The sequence below is a fragment of the Bombina bombina genome, chromosome 4 (assembly GCF_027579735.1).
Source record: "Bombina bombina isolate aBomBom1 chromosome 4, aBomBom1.pri, whole genome shotgun sequence".
Classification (NCBI taxonomy): domain Eukaryota; kingdom Metazoa; phylum Chordata; class Amphibia; order Anura; family Bombinatoridae; genus Bombina; species Bombina bombina.
The window spans coordinates 931,216,381-931,238,935 of record NC_069502.1 but is presented as its reverse complement, the minus strand read 5'-3'; the positions used below and the strand labels follow the sequence as shown (position 1 = coordinate 931,238,935).

The window sequence follows — 22,555 nt, the reverse complement described above, 5'->3', positions numbered from 1 at the left end:
TCCGGGTCCAGTTTACAAACTACATTATTCCACAAGGAGACAGACAGGCATTTCATTATTGAAAGCACAAGTTGTCACCCTCCATACTTAAAAAGAGCTTTGCCAAAATCACAATTCAAGCGTGTAGCACGTAACAACAGTGATGACAGTGTAAAGATTACACAGATGAATGAGATGAGAAACAAGTTCTTAAGTCGTGGGTACAACTATAAGCAGATGGGTGAATCGTATATGGAGGCTATGATGATGACACAAGAAGAAGCACTGATGAAAAAGGTGACTACAAACACCAATAAAAAAAGATTGGTACTTAACTACATTTACACCTTAAAAAGTGAACCTACCTAAGGTTTTATGAGAACATTGGAAGAGCATCTCTACAGATCCTACACTACCTTGTGGCAATATGGACATGCCTATGGTTGGATATAAAAACTAATTCAAAACACGTTTGAAGCACTAGGCTTCAAGATAGAGTAAGTGCGCCGTTAGGCTAAAAGTATACAACACCAATTGAGATATAAACAAATTTAATATAAATAAAATAAGATGGTACAATATAAAAAACTATTAAAGGGATGTCTCCCTGCAATAACAAATACATTAAAATATGGTTAATAAAATCTGATCTACTCGCTAGGTATATCAGGGGCTGGCTCCTCAAACATTAATATTGCGCAAATGAGTATCATATAAATGCATACAATAACAATGGGATACAGATCAATTCAAGAATATCCCTCTAAAAAAGATAGCTCATAAAAAGAATATAACCGTATGTGACAGAAAAAAATATATATTCAAAAGTTCAAGCTTGTATTGCGAGAAATTCAATTGAAAAAGCTGAAGTGCAGTTAGCCGTGGAAAGTTCAAACAGTTATGTGAAATGACAGCTCAGTTTAGCTTGTTGCGTACAAGTTCCACATCACATTGGTATTGCTACTTTACCGTAAGTCCAAAGGGTGCTTCCAGGATGTTAGTTCTTCAGTCAAAACTTGGACCGAAGATGCGACCTCCGCCGCTCCTGGTGATAGTGCTGTACAGACCTCTGCACGTGTGAGTCGGCGTCTGACGTCACAAATTCCCCGTATGTTTTTCCAATCCAATACTCTGACAGCGTAGAGGCAGACAGCTAATCGTTGTATCTGCCTCTACGCTGTCAGAGTATTGGATTGGAAAAACATACGGGGAATTTGTGACGTTTTTATGAGCTTTCTTTTTTAGAGGGCTATTCTTTAATTGATCTGTATCCCATTGTTATTGTATGCATTTATATGATACTCATTTGCGCAATATTAATGTTTGAGGAGCCAGCCCCTGATATACCTAGCGAGTAGATCAGATTTTATTAACCATATTTTAATGTATTTGTTATTGCAGGGAGACATCCCTTTAATAGTTTTTTATATTGTACCATCTTATTTTATTTATATTAAATTTGTTTATATCTCAATTGGTTTTTAGCCTAACGGCGCACTAACTCTATCTTGAAGCCTAGTGCTTCAAACGTGTTTTGAATTAGTATTTGATACATTACAGGGATTGTTTTTTTAGAGTAGTGTTTAGTATCATTTCCTATAGCGCACACTAAACCCATCTAATTGTATGGTTGGATATAGGAGGGCGTCCTCTTTGCGTGATATGTTGATGCGACCAGATAACAAACCTAGTTATACCACTAGGACCTAGTTACACACTACAAAAAATGGGTGCTTTCGTGCAGTGGATGCACCACTTGTAGCGGTATGACCCAGAGCAAATTTTTTACACACCCCTGGTCCAATAAGAAGTTTGAGATTAAACATAGGGTCACTTGTACAACCAAGTAAGTGGTGTACATGCTCTATTGTCCTTGTGGCAAATTTTACGTGGGCAAAACCCAGGAGGATGCACGCACAAGGATGGCCAACCATAGGTCAGTCATTAGAGCAGCCGATAACATGGGTAAATCCGACCAACCTGTCGCCAGACATTTTTTGCAAGGACACCACACAGTAACTGACCTAAGATTTATTATTATTGACCATATCCCCCCTCTACTGAGGGGAGGTGACAGAGGTAAATTACTACTCCAGAGGGAGAGCAAATAGATTTACAGGCTGGACACACTGGTGCCTAAAGGGCTCAGTGTACATATGGATATGCAATGTTTCATCTAATCTATATATTTGACACATAGACAAATAGGGCCCCTTAGTCTCCAATTAAGACAGACAGTACACTATGGGGTTAGTACATGATACATCTTCTATTCTAGACCTATTGTAGGAATAGACACTATATGTGATGTTATGCTCTAGCAGTAGTAGGACCGATTACTGCCTGTTATAATCCATTTATATCATCCTTTTGTAGCCTAGATTAGTAGGATACCTTAATCTCTAGGTATAAGTACCTGTATACTATGTGGTCATGCCTTTAATAGTCTATATATAATAAGAACACACATATTAATAGGTACTATATATGAACATATGTTCTTAATAGTAATATGAGTAACAGTTGCTGATATCAAGTCAGACCAGTTAAAGACACATGTGATATGTGGTTAGAGTAGAGCAGTAAGATTCCGTGGTATAGTCCTTTATTAGGAGAGGTCTGGTTCAAGAGTAAGGCGGCTAGCGCAATGCAGTTATATATACATACTTCTGTCGAATAGTCATATCAGATTGTACTGCTTTCCTCCTTTTTAAGACTAGACTAGTTTTTCCATGTCAGTGTACACACTTCCTGGGTGCCAAGCTTTTTAACTTTGAAATTGTTTTTTATTTTATTTTTGTAAAGCCAGGGCTACTTTATAGTCTCACACGCATGCACAGTTGCGTGATGGGGACGCTGCAGTTTCCGGCTTCACTGGTGCAGGTAACACTTAAATGTCTGATTGCTTGTTGTTTTTTTGTAAGTCTGAGGATGGGGGAGAACCAGAAAACGTTCACTTAGTAAACTTCATGTTTATGCTAACAACGGAGAGTGCCTCATTTAATTTTTATTTTTTTTTTTTTAAATATTTTTTATTGAGGGTAAAAGAGTTACAAATATACAGTTTGCTTGATTACACAGAGTAATATATAAAGTCAGGAAACTAGAAAAAAAAAATGGAAAAAAAAACAAGACACATCCTCTTGCACCTGACTACTACTGGAAATACAAACCTCTCTTGGTTCAATATACATATACATAAATTTGGAGAGCAAACTGAAAAGCTACCCTCTAATTTTGTCCCTCATAAACAATAGAGGCCACTTTTGGACCTCAAATAATGCAACTCACGAAACTGAGGGTTTTTGTATACGATAGACCGCTCTTGGGTCTATAATGGACAAACGCACCTCCTATGCCTGCCAGGGCCTCAGAATTGCCCAGAAATCTATAGAAACAGAGGAGGGCAAATGATCAATTATGAACATTAGTAGGTTAGACAACTTATACAGAAGCAAAAATGTTTTATATAATCAACATCTATTGGAGAACATAGCAGGATAACTGAAACTTGAACCAACTGCACCTAAGTTATTAGCTAGGCTGTATATGTGGTACCACCCCAGGACTGAAAAATATATTCGGATAGCTACATATTGAGACTTAGTAATAGGGGGCAGTGAAGTTACCAGGACCTCCCCTAGGCTCCTAAAATATATTAGTTAGAAGAAAAGTGGCGTAGGGGGGGGGGGGATCAATCATAAACAAGTGAGAAATATAGCCCCTCTAGATTACAATTGGAAGTTACGAACAAGACTCTATGGCCTAGATTAGAAGTTTAGGAATTCTAAACATTGACTTAAAGGGAGGGGAAATAACTCTATATGAAAGGAAGCACTACCGCTAGGAGTCAGGGCCAAGAATTACGTACCCCACTGCCTTGGCCACTGACAGCAGGGCCGCAAATTGTACTATCCCGATAAGTGGTACCTCCCCGGTAATAACTATGCATGTTTACCTTCTCAACAGGTCAAAATAAGTGTGTGTGGGAGTGACAGGCAGAGCCATTCATATTCATATTTTGTCCTTGACATTAGTCTCCCCCCCCCTCTTCAAGTGTCACCCCATTCAACCTGAGGGTACAATGTAATCCAATAGGGGGCATTCTAAAGAAAATAAATCCCTTATTGAATTCAGGATATACTATATCTTAACTGTGCAATCTATGCTGCTCTAAGAAGAAAAAAAAGAAAAAATGGGCTAACTTCTATCTGAGATTGTATAAGCGGTGCAGTTACATACCATCTACCCAGCACATATGCAATCCTCAACATCTGACTAGTAACATAGATAAAACTAATGTAAAATATTGTGCCAGTATGAACGTTAATAAGATAATCCTTTCTAATATGAAGAAACTATATACAATATAGTCTGAATTGTTATTTACAGAATGTGGATAATCTCAACACACTTTCCTGCAATGGCATAAAGTCACACATTCATTGAAAGAAAAAAAAACAACAAAAAAAAACAACCATTGTACCATGTTTACATAGGATTGCAATATGCAGCGTGATAACAGTACAGTAAAATAGGAAAGGTACAGGCCACATCTAATTGTCAGCTACAAAACAACAGTTATTTAGTTCTATCAGAGACTACAGAGCTATGGCTAAATAAACAGTGAGGAGCCTATTATAATATTAATACGGGGAACAGCTTTATCTACCCTGTGCAGTACCATTCTCTTTTAAAATCTAGATTGATATTTTCTGGATATAGGCGCTCAGCTGTCTAGTGAATATTTACTCAGAAATTGCTACTAGAACCTCCAACATGACATTATAGATCTTAAAGGCACAACATACTCATCTGGTTAAAAAGCATACTAAAAGTCTCATAGGCATTATGTCCCAAATTCTCCAGAATCTAGCTCAGAAGCCTTCATGTATGAGAATATAAGAGTTACACATAAAGGATAGCGTTAACAAGCAGAGGAGTAGTCAGCATCTCAAGATTCTCATAGTCACCTTTACCCTACGCCTGTACTGTCCAGACGGTGCAGATAACTGTCTATGTGTAGGGCCTTTATACTGCCAAACCAGGGAGTATTCAGCCTGGAGGATCCTGCAGCAACAGCTTCGGCAAAGAGAAGCATCAGATTTTTCCCCCTCAGGGTGTATTGGCTCTCTGTCTCATACGCCTGTGGTGTCCCCGCTATTTGTTGGCCCATACGGCCTGATATATTTTCTCCTAGTGGGAGCTGAACACCAAGGGCAAAAGACAGCGGGTAAGCCCCCTTCTCCATGAAGACCCACCCGTCTGTAGTTGAACCGGACCAATTCTTAGGAGGTAGCGCTCTCTTCCCCCATTGTGGTGTGGACAGAAAAGTCCCTTCCTTGTCTTGAGGCTCTGCTTTATCCCGCCATGCAGCTGACCGGTCAATCAAATCTCCAGCAAGCAGGGGCTCCCCAGGCGAATGCGTCGCATCTGATTTAGTCTTACTGCTGTTATCATATATAGGTAAATCCGCTGCAGGGACAGTTAATACATCTGTTTCCTCACCGGGAACACCGTTTATAGGCTGCTCAGCACTATGCGAAGCCACGACTCGCACTGCTGACACTTTTTGAATTAATGCAGTGAGCCTCCGATCCAGACACATAAAATGGTTATGTAGCATTTGGAGTATCTCTGACTCCAATCCACCTATCCCCTCCATGTTCAACTTCTAAATGGCTTTTTTTTTCATGTATGCAGGGACTCTTGTATTCAGATCTATCACTGATGAACTTGGTTAGTTCTGTGTACTGCAATGTATGAGCTGGCTGGTGTTTTAAACGGTATATGTACCCCAGAGCAACAGATCAGTGGGGGAGAGAAAAGTTATGCAGCAGTATCGCTGGGGAAGATGGCGGCTCGCGCCACAAGTTCAGGTCCCTGCTAGCAGTGGAGGAATAGGTGCGGTAAGACTTTAGCCCTGTGTAAGTAGCTGCAGCGTGTGGTCTTCTAATTGCGCTGCCAGATTAGCATATAGCTGAGGTCGGATGAGCCGTGACCCAGGTATGTGACAGGACGTACCTTTTACTGCCACTGTTATGGGTCGGAGTTCTCTGCCCAGGTCCCGGCTGTGATCGATTACTGCGCCCTTCTAAGCCACTGCAGAGCCATCTGACGAGTGGTACTGAGATGGAGGCTGCCCAGTAGAGCTCCGAGTCTCTCCTTATACAGGGCGATGCAGGCTTCTTTGTGTCCCGGAATGAAATAGCTCCGGTGCTTGCCCAGGGGGTGATCGGTAGTTTTCAGGCCAGGGCCTCTAAATCACAGCGTGTCTCGTTTAATTATTTTATATATATATATATATATATATATATATACACACACACACACACTGTAGTAATCAAAATTATTCAACCCCCATTGCATATTAGGTTTATTGTCAAAATTTACAGACTTTTAGCTGTTTGCAATGAACAAATCAAACAAAAGCAATTGAAATTCTTCAAGTGGTTTCCCCAAATTAAACTGAAAATGCAACTTTTAATGAATTCTGCAGTCTCAAAAGTATTCAACCCCCTGATTAGAATCCCTCACAACAGCACAAATATGCAAAACAGGTTTTGTCTCAAGCACACCTGATGCAACTAATCAAGGGCTTCATTAGTTGCACCAGGTGTGGTTGAGCTAGAACATAATGCCCGAACTGGCTAGGTTTTTGTTGAGTGGTCCAAAAAGTTAAGAGAAGAGATCATCACCCTTCACAAACAAGGAACAGGATACAAAAAGATAGTGAAGGCACTGAATGTTCCTAGAGACACCGTTAGAAGCGTAGTTTGCAAGTTAAAAGTTAAAGGAAAAGTGGTTACACTAACTGGAGGGGGCAGAAAAAAGAAGCTATCAACAGCTGCAACCAGATTTCTGAGACGGCAGGTTGAGAAAAACCCTCCATTGACTGCAAAAGACCTGCAGCAAGAAATGGTGGCAACAGGCACCAAGGTTTCAGTTTGCACAGTAAGGCGCGTACTAAACATAGAAGGCTTCCATGCCAGAACTCTAAGACGTACACCACTAATGACCAGTAAGGACAAGAAAAGTCGGCTCCAATATGCTCAAAATCATATAAATAAGCAACAGAGATTAAGCGATAAAGCAAAATTGGAACTTTTTAGGCCCTATGGATCAGCGGTATGTCTGGAGAAAGAAGAATGAAGCATACAATGGAAAGAACACTCTGCCTACAGTTAAGAATGGTGGGTAAGCTGTGATGCTTTGGGGCTGCTTTGCTTCTTCTGTTACTGGAAACCTGCAGTGTGTGGAAGGCAAGATAGATTCATTGAAGTATCAGGATATCCTAAGAGAAAACGTTGTGCCGTCTGTGAGGAATCTGAAGCTTGGGCGTCATTGGACCTTCCAACAGGACAATGTTTCCAAGCATACCTTAAATTCCACTAAGGCTTGGCTGCAGAAGAAGTTCTGGAAAATTATACAGTGGCCATTACAGTCACATGGCTTGAACCCCATAGGAAATCTCTGGTTGGATTTGAAGAATGCGGTTGCAGCGAGCAAACCCAAGAATATTTATGAACTGCAGGTCATTGCTCATGAGGATTGAGCTAAGATTCCCCAGGAATGCTGCCAGAAGCTGGTGTCTGCCTATGCATCTTATTTCGAGCAGGTCATAACGGCAAAAGGGTGCTCTACAGCTGAAAGTCTGTACATTTTGACAATAAACCTGATTTGCAATGGGGGTTGAATAATTTTGATTACAACTGTGTATATATACAGTATATATCTATATATTTGACACGCCCTCCCCCCACAAAAACACCTTTTGGTGTTTACCAAATTACCAATTGTTTAAGTTGTTTACCAACCAAGTGATGCCACTCAATTGAAAACAAATAAAAAGAAAGCAGCTAATTATTATGTGCCAAAGTCTTACCCATATTGCACAATTCCCATAAGAGGTCCATTAAGGCCAACATCAAGTGCTTCTGCTATCTGATTCAGGAAAAGTTTTTGAATCCTGAAACGTCTCTTGCCAATGCTCCAACTTCCATCCATGAGGAAAACCAAATCTATTTTGCAATCTAATGGCAAATGTAAGCAGTTTGAATTAAGAAAAAAATGGTTCTGCATAGTTTCAAATTTTTCATGCAAATTTTTGAATATTATATCTTCTTTGATGATTTTAAAGCGACATGAAACTGACAATTTGTCTCTCACAATTCAGGTAGAGCATAACATTTTAATTAACTTTACAGTTTACTTCTATTATCAAATATGCTTCATTTTCCTGGTATTCTTTGTTAAAGGAGCAGAAATGCACTACCGGGAGCTAGCTGAGCACTTTGAGTGAGCCAAATACAAGTGGTACATATGTGCAGCCACCAATCAGCAGCTAGCTCCCAGTAATGAATTGGTGCCCCTGAGCCTACTAAGGTATGCTTTTCAACAAAGGATACCAAGATAACTTATCAAATGAGGGTAATAGAAGTACATTGGGACGATTCAGATAGAGTATACAATTTTAAACAACTTCTCAATTTACTTATATTATCAAATTTTCTTTGTTGTCTTGTTATTCTTTGTTGAAAAACAGAAATGTAAGTTCAGGAGTGTGCACATGTCTGGAGCACTACTTGGTAACAATTTCACAAGAATGTTATTTGTTAGCAAGAGCACTAGATGGCAGCACTATTTCCTGTCATGTAGTGCTACAGATACATGCATGCAACCTATCTTGATATCTCTTCAACAAAGAATAACATGAGAACGAGGCAAATTTGATCATATACGTAAATTGGAAACTTTTTTAAAATTGTATTTTCTATCTGAATCATGAAAGAAAAATTTCGGGTTTCATGTCCCTTTAAAACTATCGTCCAACAACTACTATACTGTTACACTGTGCTATACTATTAATAATGGTCTTACTTAAAGGGTCTTAAAAAAAGCTATATTTAAAAAGAAATATATATATATATTTATATATATACTGTATATATATATATATATATATATATATATATATATATATATATACAGTATATATACAGTATATATATATATACATAGTATATATATATATAGTAATATATAAACCTCACAAGAACAGCACTCTCCGTTTACAAACTATTTAATGAATAACGTTTTCGGGGTCTCCCCTGTCCTTAGATCATATAACATCATGATGTTATATGATCTGAGGACAGGGGAGACCCCGAAAACGTTAATCATTAAATAGTTTGTAAACGGAGAGTACTGTTCTTGTGAGGTTTATTGTGAATATCAAAGTTTGAATTGCACCCTGGCAGTTGTTTAATTTATGGAAGTGAGTGCTGGATCCCACAATGGATGTTGTATATAAATATATATATACAGTATATATATATTGGATTTCACTCAACAGCAACACTTAGCTCCCTACTTAAAGGGACATGAAACCCAAATATTATTTTTCATGATTCCGATAGTATTCAGAGTATACAATTTTAAACAACTTTCCAATTTACTTCTATTGTTTAATTTTGCTTCCTTCTCTTGTTATCCTTTGCTGAAATGTTTATGTAGGTAAGCTCAGGAGCAGCAAAGAACCTAGGTTATAGCTGCTGATTGGTGGCTGCATATATATATATATATACCGATTGTCACTGGCTCACCCATGTGTTCAAGTTAGAATTCAGTAGTGCATTGCTGCTCCTTCAACAAATGATACCAAGAGAATAAAACAAATAAGATAATAGAAGTAAATTAGAAAGTTGTTTAAAATTGTATTCTCTATCTGAATCCTGAAATAAATATTTTGGGTTTCATGTCCCTTTAATAATATATAATAATAATACGAGCACAATGCTTATAGAGTTCCCTGTTCTTTCCATTAAAAGTATAAAACACTCTAAAAAATTTTCGTCCACATTAAGATGCTTTGGTTAAGACATTTAAAAGTTTGTGTATTTTGTGTGCAAAAAATAACGCACTCTGTTGATTGCTCTCTACTTGTAATCTAACTACTTATTATTTGCTTAACCATAAAAAGGATGGTATTGCACCATCATTTTACATTGAATTTTAAGATATGCCACAACAAAACACCTACTTATGCCACCATAGTGTATTACTTCTGGGGGTCCTGCTATAACTTCCTCTTTTGAACTGAATTCTGTAAAAAAAATATAAATTTGATTAAATAACTTTGTTAATTCCCCCTTTACATTTTTTTCCTTTTATATAAGCGCAATTACCCACTTTGACCAGTTTTACATTTTTTTCCTTTTATATAAGCGCAATTACCCACTTTTGACCAGTTTTACATTTTTTCCTTTTATATAAGCGCAATTACCCACTTTTGACCAGTTTTACATTTTTTGCAGTGCATAGATACAAAATGCATTTTTGGGCATTTTATTTTTTTGCCCTCACATAAATTAAAGACCATACCTGCCAATTACTTGAAATAGTTATTGACAAACTATGAGAATCAGATACAAATTCAATTTTAAAATTGTTTTTAAACATATTAAAAATCAAACATGAAGAATTAATTGGAGAGTATATCATGAAAATTGTAGGAAAAGACACCTACTTATGCCACCCTGGGGTATTATTTGAGCTGGTCTTGGTTTTACTTCTTCTTTTGAACTGAGTCCTGTAAAAAGGTAAATTAGATTAATGTAGATATATATATATATATATATATATATATATATATATATATATATATATATATATATATATATATATATATATAATACATAAAATCACTTCCCACATCACACAGAAAGGGTTTCTACACACACGTTCATGGCAAATATTATCTACCAATCCTTTAATGGTGACAACATTGACAAATGACTTGCCCTATGGGAATCGAAGAGCATTACTCTTATGCTAATTCTTATGCATATTAGCTGTCAGCAAATAACAATTCTGCTATAGTCCATACAGACTCCAAGAACAAGGTTTCTATGTTATATTTTCCACCCAATAGATCTACTGAAAACTTGCAAAATAATGGTTGGGTCAAACAGCAAAGCACCCATTGGATACAGTTGAAAAGAGATTTCCCTTTTATTTCTTTGAGAAAACCCCTGTTTGACATGCTCCATTTCAACAAAGACAATTAGCTATTAAAAGAAATATTGAAATGTCTGAAAAATATAAAGACACAACTGCTGACTACATTAATCAAACCTTCAAACAGGAAGATACTATGATGGTCAAGGCCATTTCTTTAAAATGAATAGCTCTATGGGAACATACAGAAGCTTACAATCTTTTTAGTAATTATACAATAATTTATTATTTTATACAATTTATTGGTTACCAATAGGACAATATAAACCCTTGTCATGTTTTTCAACCCATTAGAGGGTTTATGGACGTATATATTTTTTATTTTGTTTTGTTTTTTATAACAGGTGACTTTTTAATCATTGTACTTTTACAAATCCCATTTTGAGAAAAAACTCTACATATTAACAAAGAAGATATATATTTTTTTCTATATAAGCAAAAATTTAAAACACACAAACACGTATCCATAATTATTCTACTTTGCTTAAATAGGAGTATTATAGAATAACATAAGTACAGATAAGCTTTTTTTGCCCCCACCCCACAGTAACATGTCAATAATAGCATTTGATGCAAAAAGTTTAGGAGTGAAAGTTTATATTTAAAACATTAGTGGTTTAACCTTAACATAAAAGACAATTTAGAGGAAAAAATCACAATATCGGAGTCAGTACTTAGTTAAACTGTTTATATTAAATATGAATAAATTTGTCATTTCTGTTAGAAACATGCTTAAGACACATTTCTAACCAATGAAAATATTCTACATTTTTTTTTGCTTAGGAGGCCCTATGTATAAGTATTGTAACAATACCTGTTTCATAGAAGCCTTGTTTCCACACATCTGTCTCCCCAGCTTTAGCTTGCAAAAACAAAATGTACACATTATTGCATTTTGCACAAAGTTAGATACTAGTGTATGTTAGTATGCAGATCAACACATGGAATAGCAGAAAAGGGTCAGTGTTTGCTCATTTTCATGATAACTGGTGACATATTCAGGGCATATTACTAAGAAGTGACCTCAACTAAGGTAATGCAAGCATTGTCACTTCCTCCTAAATATGTCTATGATGCCAGCATCACTGTGATAGAAGTAGACCGACATGCTTGTAATATAAATGTTAAAGAAAAAACAAACAAAGCCAAAAAGTATGGCCGCTATTATTGATGTTTCCCTCCAAAATGATGTGAGGTCAAGGGTATCTATTTAGAAAGTTCTAGCATTTAAAAAAAAAAAGTTGGGTAAAGTTTGTCAGATAAAGTTAAGCCAAAGTATTGTTATTCTCAAAAATCTGACATTATAAAAATTAAAACCAATCTGGACCAATATTGATATGACCTTACTTTAATTGACCTGTCAACAGATTTGCATTTAAACTTGATTTCATACAACAGGTACAAATTCCTAAAACTGGAATTCCAAAATCCAAACTTATTTTGAAATCCAAAGTTTTTAACTATATGTTTTTTTTGTTTTTTTTTCTACATCATAGTGCAATATATATTATTGAATGCATATATAGACTACAAAGACTACTATCGTACCAGAGTATCGGCCTTAACCCAAAATATTTATCTTAACCTTGTGATTAAGGGGTCCAAACAGACATGTGCTATGGGGGTCTAACAGACATTCAACTTACATAAGGCAGGCTATGTCTAAATAAGGACTTGTGTCTTGACTGTTTGTGCATATGATACCTGGTCTAGCTATTTGCAGGGATCCCATTCAGATATTCTTCCCACAGGAATTGCATTGAGTGATAGTCGTCCTGTCTATATGTTTGTGTATAATGGTATTTTTCTAACATTAGATTATGAGTGACTGTATGCCTCCAGACCTCTGCAGTGGGGAGGTCGAGACTTTTCCAGTGTAATGGTATTAATCTTTTAGCTGTATTAACCATTATTGTCAATAATGCCAGTCTTAACTTACACTTAATCTTGGGGAAGTGGTTAAAGAGCAAGACCTGTACCTCAAGAGGGATAGGAATATTCATCACCTGCTCTATCTCTTTCCGGATGGTTCCCCAATAGCATGTGGCCTTTGGGCATTGCCACCAGATATGGAGTGGAGTTCCTACGTCTTGACAACCCCTCCAACAGTTCACAGGGGTGTTAGGGAATAATTGATGTAAGCGTACAGGTGTATAGTACCACCGGCACAGCAGTTTGAGGTTCATTTCTAACATGGAGATGGACGAGGAGGATTTACTCATATGTTTAAATATATCATACCACGTTTGTTCTGGGATTGAGCTATTAAGTTCTTTTTCCCATTTGTTAACATAAGATAGGAGGGTTTTATAGTGGGATTATTGGAGCTGTTTATGTACAATAGAGAGTATCCCTTTGTTTGGCAATGGGGTTATACACAAATTTTCAAAAGGGGTCAGGGAACGAGTATAATGCATTCTATGCGGGTGTTGCGATAAGAAATGTGCTAATTGTGAATATACTAACCAATTTTGTAGTTTAGGCCCCAACTTAGTTGTAAGGTCTGATTGTGATTGGACCCTTCTATCCTTATATAAAGTATAAACAGGAAAAGTGTCTAGAATGGTTACCATTTGTGATTCACGCATGTTAATAGTTAATGGAGAGGCTGTATTGCCTGCAATTGGAGTTAGAGGGGAGTGTATTGTAGAAATATTCTTATGGTGACGTATGACTTTGTCCCATATTTTATATGTTTCTCGGATTGAGACTGATGTGGTGCCTGGTAGCGATCTCTGGTTAGGGGGAATCCAACAGTTCCCACATATATTGTTATTATTGGTCAAATGGTTGTCTAACTGAACCCACTCTTTAGTCATAGCATGTTTACACCAGTCTACCACTCTAGACAGGAAAGTAGCTGTCCTATAAAGGTATATGTTAGGTGCGCCTATGCCTCCTAGTTCTCTTGGCCTATATAGTGTAGCAGTAGCTATGCGCGGGCGTTTATTTGCCCAGATGAAATTATTTAATACTTTTTGTAATTTATGTATAAGCGAGTCAGGAAGGGGTATAGGTAGGGTCTGTAATAAGTACAGTATTTTGGGTAATATGATCATTTTTAGTGCGTGTAGTCTTCCTAACCAGGATAGGAATTTATTATTCCAACTTCTCAGTAGTGAATTAATATTTAAAAGAAGGCTATCGTAGTTTAAAGTTATGACATCTTGTATTTGTGGGGTTAAGTATACTCCTAGATATTTAATTGCTTTGCTCTGTGCCTTAAATTGAAATTGTTGTTGGAGATTAGCTAAGGTAATTCTAAAAATGCAAGTAATAGTCTACAACAAATATAACCTTTATGATTACAGTACTGTATTATTTTTCTGATGGTACTATGTATACAAAATTATATAAAACTACCTTTAGGTTGCATGTATAAGGTATATTATGACGTAAATATTGTTATTCAGTCGGCGCTCTAGCCATACAGCAATTTTTTTGTAGCTAGAGCGGCGACTGGAAAATAGTTCAAACCGTTAGCTCACAAAAAATATGAGTTTTAAAGTGGGCGGCCGGAGAGCTGGGTATTTAGAATGGCACTGTCAGATTAAAAAGTAAGTTACAGCGCATCTTTAATTAAAGTCCATCTAAAATATAATTTATAGTCTTGACCTGATTTTAAAACATTTCAAGTTCACATCACTTTAAAAGGACATGAAACCCAATTTTTTTTTCTTTCTTGATTCAGATAGAGCATAGATTTTTAAACACATTTCCAATTTACTTCTATTATCAATTTTGCTCCATACTCTTGGTATACTTTGCTGAAGGAGTAGAACTGTGTACTGGGAGCTAGCTCAACACATTGGTAAGCCAATGAAAACAGGTATGTATGTGCAGCCACCAATCAGAAGCTAGTTTCCAGCTCCTGAGCCTACCTAGATATGCTCTCCAACAAAGGATACCAAAAGAGCAAAACATTTGACAATATTAGTAAATTGTTTAAACTTGTTGCTGAATCATTAAGGAATCAAATTGGGTTTCATGTCCCTTTTGCTCCTTTGATTCAAAAGATTAATTCTATGTTACCTCTAGTGAAAATACAAATATTTATAGTGAAATATATTGATGGAAACTAATAAATCTCTTGATAAACTGTGATTGATGTTCTCTGAACACAAGATGCAAGAAACGTTATCACCGATCGCTAAAATAAGAAATAGTTTATCTATATTATCTTAACATTTAATAGATGGATAATATATATTTCCATATAACACGGTGATGTGTTTTTGAGAAAAACATTTACTTTTTGGTTCAGATGACTCTTGGACAACCTTCCACTTTGTCTCTGATCCACTATTCCTGTAATCTGAAAAAAGAAAACAAAGATTCATTTAGTTTTATAATTGTGTTCATTGCTTACAGTTCAACTTGGCCTTAAATAGACATTAAATTTAAAATGTTATTCACCATTAAGGTCCAGATTACAAGTGGAATGGTATTTAACACTCCCCCTCCCACTCCATCTCCGCTAGAAGTAAGGTTTTTTGCACATCGGGTAGCGCTCATATTACAAGTTGAAAGTAAAACGTTTTCACTCACACTCTAACCCGATGCGCGCAAAAAGCCGAACTTAGGATATTGCGAGCCTGTTAACGTATTCCCCCATAGAAGTCAATGGAGCAAAAAAGTGGGGGGAAAAAACTAACACCCTACTCACGCATAAACCTGATTGCATATTCTCATGTTCGCTAACCCAACTTGAAAATATTAATATTTCACATTCCAATGTTCTTCACATCGCAGAATATGTTCTATTTATTCATAAATACATATTTCTATATATCTGATGGTTTGTTGGTAAAATATATATCTATACCTATATATATATAGATGATAATATATAGGTATGGAATACTATGGATATATACAAATATATATAGGAATAACTATTTATAAATACTTTGAATATATTCCCCTATGTGCAGAACATTGGAATGTATAATATTTACAGTAAATACAAAGTTAAGCACTTTATTAAATATGACAGTTGCCTAAATATGATTTTTCATGTTTTCATCTACTTGACAGCAAAGAGCTCCAATATATATATATATATATATATATATATATATATATATATATATATATATATATATATATATATATGTCTATATGTGTGTACATATGTATTAATGTGTTTATATGTGTATATATGTCTGTAAATACATACAGTATATACCTATATAAATACATAAATTTATAACACCTGAGACCTCATATCTTTGAGCCCTTATTACTTTTTTTACAATATTTTTTTGTAATAATTTTTATTAGCGAGTGTTTTGAGTGTAACTGTACTTTGTAATGTATTTTTTATGTGTTTTATGACACTTTTTTGTTTAGCAAAACAATTAACCAAAGCTCTGAGGACGCGCTCATGCATTAACGTTTACTTTCAACTTGTAATACGAGTGCTAAACCCAACGCACGCAAACTCCAGTGATAAACTTATTTTCAGTCATGCGTAATCTGTCCGTAAAAGTTTCATTTTGCATAATTAAAAAAAAAAAAAAATCTAACATTCAGAACACTGACACTCCTACATGCTGCATAGTGATTGGTCAATATATGCTCTAGTCCCTGGTTGGCCACAGCAAAGGAAGTAAGATACGCAACATTTAAGAGGCTACTCAAGGGGTGTGTCCTGGGACTATACACCAATGAACAGTTTTTCTAACAAAATTCAAGTTATAAATGTTTTTAAAATATTTATTTTGTGAAGAAATCATTGTAATGCAGTTAATACTTTCTGATGCATAAATAAAACCTTGAGTTTAATGTACATTTAAATTTAAAGTATGGTCAAACATTTTTTACTTCAATCTATTTTTGTAATTACTCTTCTTTCATTTTATGTAAGGACACATATAATTTTCATGATCAACAATGCAGAATTTCCATGATTAGATAAATAGGTATAAATGTAGCCAGAATTTAAGTAAAATGCATGTAAAAAGAAGTAAAATACCTATGGTTTGTAATGTCATTTTAAATTCAGATTTAAGTCATTTATCATTTTTAAAATAGGACCTTTATGTTGCCCCTTTTTAACTTATAATCAATGCTAAGTTCATGTGCCCATTTAAAGGGGCATGAAACCCAACATTTTTCTTTCATGATTTATATACATATTGTTCTTTCATACATTTATATATTTAAAAACAAACAAACACAAGTGTCCAGGTTACTTATAATCCCTGGGTATCCTTTGTTAAAATTTTGGTAGATAGGCTCATGAGTATGCATGTTTATGGTTCACTATACGACTGCAGTCTTGAAATTATTTCAATAAAGTTATGCTGTCTTGAAATGATTTTAATAAAGTAATGCATTGTGCAAATACTGCTGCCATCTAGTGCTAAAAAGCAGTATTGCAAAACTGCTGCAATATAGTTCTCCAGACACATGCAATCTATCTACCTAGATATTCTCTTCAACAAATGATACCATGAAAACAAAGTAAATTGGATAAAGCAGGTAAACTGGAAACTTTAAAAAATTGTATGCTCTATCTGAATTATGATATAAAAAATTGTTGGGTTTCAATGTCCTTTTAAGCACAAGCATAAATCATATTTGCCAACCATCACCCATACTAGCACAGAGATTGGCACTGCAACTAGCAGGAAATGGATGCTTGTGTACAGCTGATACTAGTGTATTCATATCTGCTATCTGAAACATCTTTTACAGATCTATTGGTGGAGAAGAACAAACCTCCACAAGTCTGGTTTACTCATCAGTTTTTTTTAAACAACATAACGTGATACATTTTTAAATGCCCTGTTTTATCTGAAATTAAGAAACCATTTGAATTCAATTTCCCTTTTTATTGTAATTTTACAAACTTTGCACAAAAACACAAAATATTGAAATCCAACTGTAATCTTGTTGATTTTTATTTTTAAATAAGGTAGTTAATTTGGAAGATTTCATTGGTGACTGCTAATGTCATGTTACATTAAGATGTATTTGCAAATTGACCTTACATGTCCTGATAATGGGATGTAAAGTACTTACTGCCTTCTGAAAAGCCGTCAAACCACCTGTCAGGTTCCGACATGCTAGAACTGGAGCTGGAAACTACAAGAAAGCAACCGTACAGAAGCAGGATTTAATGAATACATATGCTTTATAAGTATATGTATTGCAATATGCTATAATATTGCTTGTTAAAGTCAAAATCGTACATAATTAACCCCTAAAAAACTTTGTAGTTGATCGTGTGTTTTTTATTTGACTATATGTGAGTGTGTATATATATATATATATATATATATATATATATATATATATATATATATATATATAGTTTTAGTGTTATTTGATTTTAGCAGAAAACATTTTATTTTTGTATGAGGCACAGAATATAAATATGATACATCATATAAAGCAGCATTAATTAAAACATGTTAGTTATTTTATGTGAAAAACTGATTCCTAAAGTCTAATACATTTAAGTGCTAACCAAGATCACAAGACCACGTGTTGGCTCTGCCTTAAGCAATTAAATAAGAGTTATAAAGTGGGATTGAATTCATTAAATACTATAAAAGTATTAATGAAATGAAACTTTCAGATAAAGCATGGGATTTTAACAGAGCTTTCCAATATACTTCTATTATCAAAGTGTACACAATCTTTTTATGTGCACACTTTCTGAGGTACCTGCTCCTACTGAGCATGTGCAAGAGTGCACATTATATAGTTATATGCATTTGTGATTGGCTGGTGGCTGTCACATGATACAGGGGGAGGTAAAATGGAATTAACTTTGCTCTATTGCCACATAAAAAATCTACTATTCATTTGAATTGCATTATCTTTTTATTGTTGTTATTTAACATGTTTAGGAAAACAACTTTAAAATGTACTTTAATTATTTATTTTGCTTGATTTTATTTATCTATAAAAAATTGTGTATATTTCCCACTGTCCCCAAAAAAGTGCATCCTGCCTGATCTTGAACTCTGACTCTGCAATATTTTATATACTGATTGCTTTTTCATTGTGTGTCTCTTTAACATATCTGTCCTTCAATAACCATAGCAAAAGAGATAAGGGAAATATACTCATTACTTTTCAAGGGGTATATCCCTGGACTACAAAGAAATGGTAAATTCTGTTTACAAAATTATAGTTTTAAATGCTTTTATAATATGTATTTTATGCAGATCTTTTTGCAACGCAGTGCTTAATTGTTATCCTATATTGTCCATATAAAAGGAAAAAAAAAATAATTAATTGGTGACAAAAATAGTAAAGGAGATCAATAACATGAAAAATATGTATAAAGGTCTTTTGCAGATTAAAGGAGCATTAAATACAGTAAAAGTTCATTATTAACAAATGCATAATAAAAAGACAATTCAATAACCTTATGGTCTGATGGTTATATTAAGTATTATATTGTAATGTCTCTTTCACACCCATAACCTCGTACAGCAAGGTAGACACCTCTCAAGCTAAAATGTATTTTTCTAAATAAATTTTAAGAACCTCACAATATTGATAGGAATTCTTAGATCAGTGGTTCTCAACCCAAATGACCTCAAGGCCCAGTAAATTTTAGCCGGATGTGTCCAGGGCCCTGTAGTGTATATATATATATATATATATATATATATATTATAATGCATTGGTGTAAATGGTGGGAGAAAATATATCTGCTTCTTGTCCCACCCTGTCCTCCCACTGAACTGACGCTATATGTGCACTGTGCACTCTGACAGGTGTGTCCGGTATTTCTTATGTGTGGAGCACCTGTCACAGCTTGCAGTGGTGGCACTTCAGGTCATGGCCCCCCAGGAGGGCTGTCAAGACCCGGTACTGGACCATGGCTTGGCTATTGTGAAACCAGGTTTTAGATGATATTTCCAGAGCACAGAGCTTTACATCATCTGGCCCTTAGTCTGAATATAAAATTAGAAGTATAGGTTTTTCCGACACATTTTAAAGTTACTTCCATTATGTCCTGTATCATGTGACAGCCACCAGCCAGTCACAAAACACATATACATATAACCTGTTAACTCTTGCACATGCTCAGTAGGAGATGGTGCATATAAATAGATTGTGCACATTTTAATAACGGAAGCAAATTGGAATTTTTTTAATTGCATGCTCTATCTAAATCAGGAAAGTTTAATCTTGATTTTACCGTCCCTTTAAAGAAGTTTATATGTGCTAATTGGTTCCTACACGTAAGTGTTTAAACCCCCATATGCTTTTGAAAGTTATCTGGTATTATATGGCACTGGGGGGCCCTTCTCAGCCACTATTATATATTTACTGCTAATGTTTCTTTGTCATTTTTATTGATCAGTTGTTAGCAATGATAGGAATGTTACTGTATCTGTTATAAACCTGTCAGTCCCTTAATGAGTGGATAAATGAACTGTACACTAATGGGGAAAACAAATTGCTGCAAAAATCATTAGAAAATATGACACTAAAACTTTGGATGGCTCAAGCCTGAATAAAACATTGCTCATTATAGCATGTCATAAAAATCTGCTTCTGTGCCCCAACACTTGTGTTAAAGCCCATGTACAAAAGCCAATTAAGGCCGGGTATGTTTGTCTCGTGCCGTATGTTTGTCTTGCACATTACTGTGTCGGACAAACATACCTGGCCTTTTTTTTTTATATAGTATAAGATGAGATCCCTAGTTTTAAGTTAATTATGTTTGGAATTCTGTGTCCTTTTTATGTACATTTTGACTTTAAACTGTACGTGTTTAAAAAAAAAGCAGCCTTATACAAACAAAAAAAAATTGATTTTTGCATATAGAATTGGATTAGTGGCTCATGTGTATATCATAACCCTATGTGTCTCATTCTGTATAACTGACATTTCTCTGACCTTAGTCTGAATCAATACCCATTCAAACTCAGTTACATTCAAACAGTCAAACTGTAGGGCTCAGTTTACTTTGGCAGTTCCTTGTAACTATACTTGGTTGTCTCATGGTCACACATTGCTAGTAATGAAAACTAGTTCTCTCACATGAATACTATGCTGGCCGTGTAGCTATGAATAACCCTACTAAAGTCCTAATGAACTGGCCCTCTATTTAACCCAAGCTGGTTTTGTAACCATGGTTGGCCTGGAAAAAAAAAAGACCTGTGAACACCACACCAAGCTTGCACTGTAACCATGTTTGGCCTGGCAAAACAAATCCCCCTCCTCTGAACATCACACCATGTTTGCTCCTCTCAAAGTTACTGGAAGCTGTGGCAGGTACTCTCAGTGTCCTATGGTGGTGGCACTTTAACCATCCTCAGTCATCAAGCCCAAACAGACATGGCACTGTAGACATGCTTAATCCTCGTGAGGCAACAAAACACAGTTTAAGCATGTTTGTGTCCCCTCAAGTTCATTTGCCGCTGGCACTATAATTATTGTAGTGTTATCAAGATCACAAAGAACTGTAAAAAAATGTAACTATGACAATGTAAGCTTTTTTTTATCAGTTTAGGTTATGATTAGTTGGCATCAAATTTTTTATTTGGCCTCTCAAGAAAAAAGAGTTAAAGGGATATGAAAGCCAAATGTTTTCTTTCATAATTTAGATAGAGCATAACATTTTAAACAACTTTCTAATTTACTTCTATTATCAATTTTTCTTCATTCTCTTGGTATCTTTCATTGAAAAGCAGGGACATATGCTTAGAAGCCGGCCCATTTTTGGAGCACTATATGGCAGTAGTTTTGCAGGAATGTTATCAATTTGCTAGATGGCACCACTATTTCCTGCCATGTAGTGCTCCAGGTGCCTACCTAGGTATCTCTTCATAATAGAAGTAAATTGGAAACTTTTTTTAAAAAAAATGGTGTGCTCTAAATAGCAAAAGAGAATTGTTGGGTTTCATATCCCTTTAATGCTATAATCAAGCTTGATCCTCTCAAGGTCATCCAAAGTTTGTGCTTGCTGTACCCATGCCCAAGCATCTCTAGTCTACACTGTGGTAGTATTATATCCATGCTCTGTCCTTTCAAGGTCACACACAGGTTGTAGGGAAACCAAGCTCGATCATCTCAAGGTTATGTATACAGCAAACACAGTAATGTTACTCAGTCCTTACAAGGTCACACTAAGTTGACATTCTAGCCATTTAGGTCACAAAAGCCTGGAACAACAACTTCTCTTTTGAGATGCAACTGTAGCTCCCATGTTTGGTCATCATTATTGGCTTGGTGACACAGATTGAACTATGTCTGTATACACCACACTTGACTTAACCATTTACATGTCACATAAACATCTCCAAGTAATTAAGCTCAAGAGCACAGAAATGACTGCTGTGTTAGCAATGGGATAGCAATATTAAGAGTTAGCCTAGCATTTTAAGTTCCAGCGGTACACAGACTGTGTTTGTTCTGGCCTTTGTTCATGGCAGCAGAAAAATACCACTCAATGATGCTCCTGTTATACTGCCTAAATCAACTTGGCGAATGTATAAATTGTAAAAGTGAGACCTAATCGCTGAAGAAAGTGTAAAAATGGTGGTTTATAAAACTTTCAAAGAAAAAATAAATTTTGCTA

General features: G+C 35.5%; 1 protein-coding gene across 2 annotated transcripts in view; it reads right to left on the bottom strand.

The window, feature by feature from the left end:
• Positions 1-22,555, bottom strand: part of VIT (vitrin) — a 204,950-nt gene that overhangs the window by 23,126 nt on the left and 159,269 nt on the right. For both annotated transcript variants that reach the window (XM_053711892.1, XM_053711893.1), the window contains exons 17-22: positions 18,028-18,090; positions 15,251-15,313; positions 11,813-11,860; positions 10,508-10,570; positions 10,022-10,084; positions 7,865-8,012 (exon numbers count right to left, since the gene is read on the bottom strand). In XM_053711892.1, coding sequence (XP_053567867.1) covers positions 7,865-8,012; positions 10,022-10,084; positions 10,508-10,570; positions 11,813-11,860; positions 15,251-15,313; positions 18,028-18,090 — 448 coding nt within the window. The remainder of the gene's footprint in view (positions 1-7,864; positions 8,013-10,021; positions 10,085-10,507; positions 10,571-11,812; positions 11,861-15,250; positions 15,314-18,027; positions 18,091-22,555) is intronic.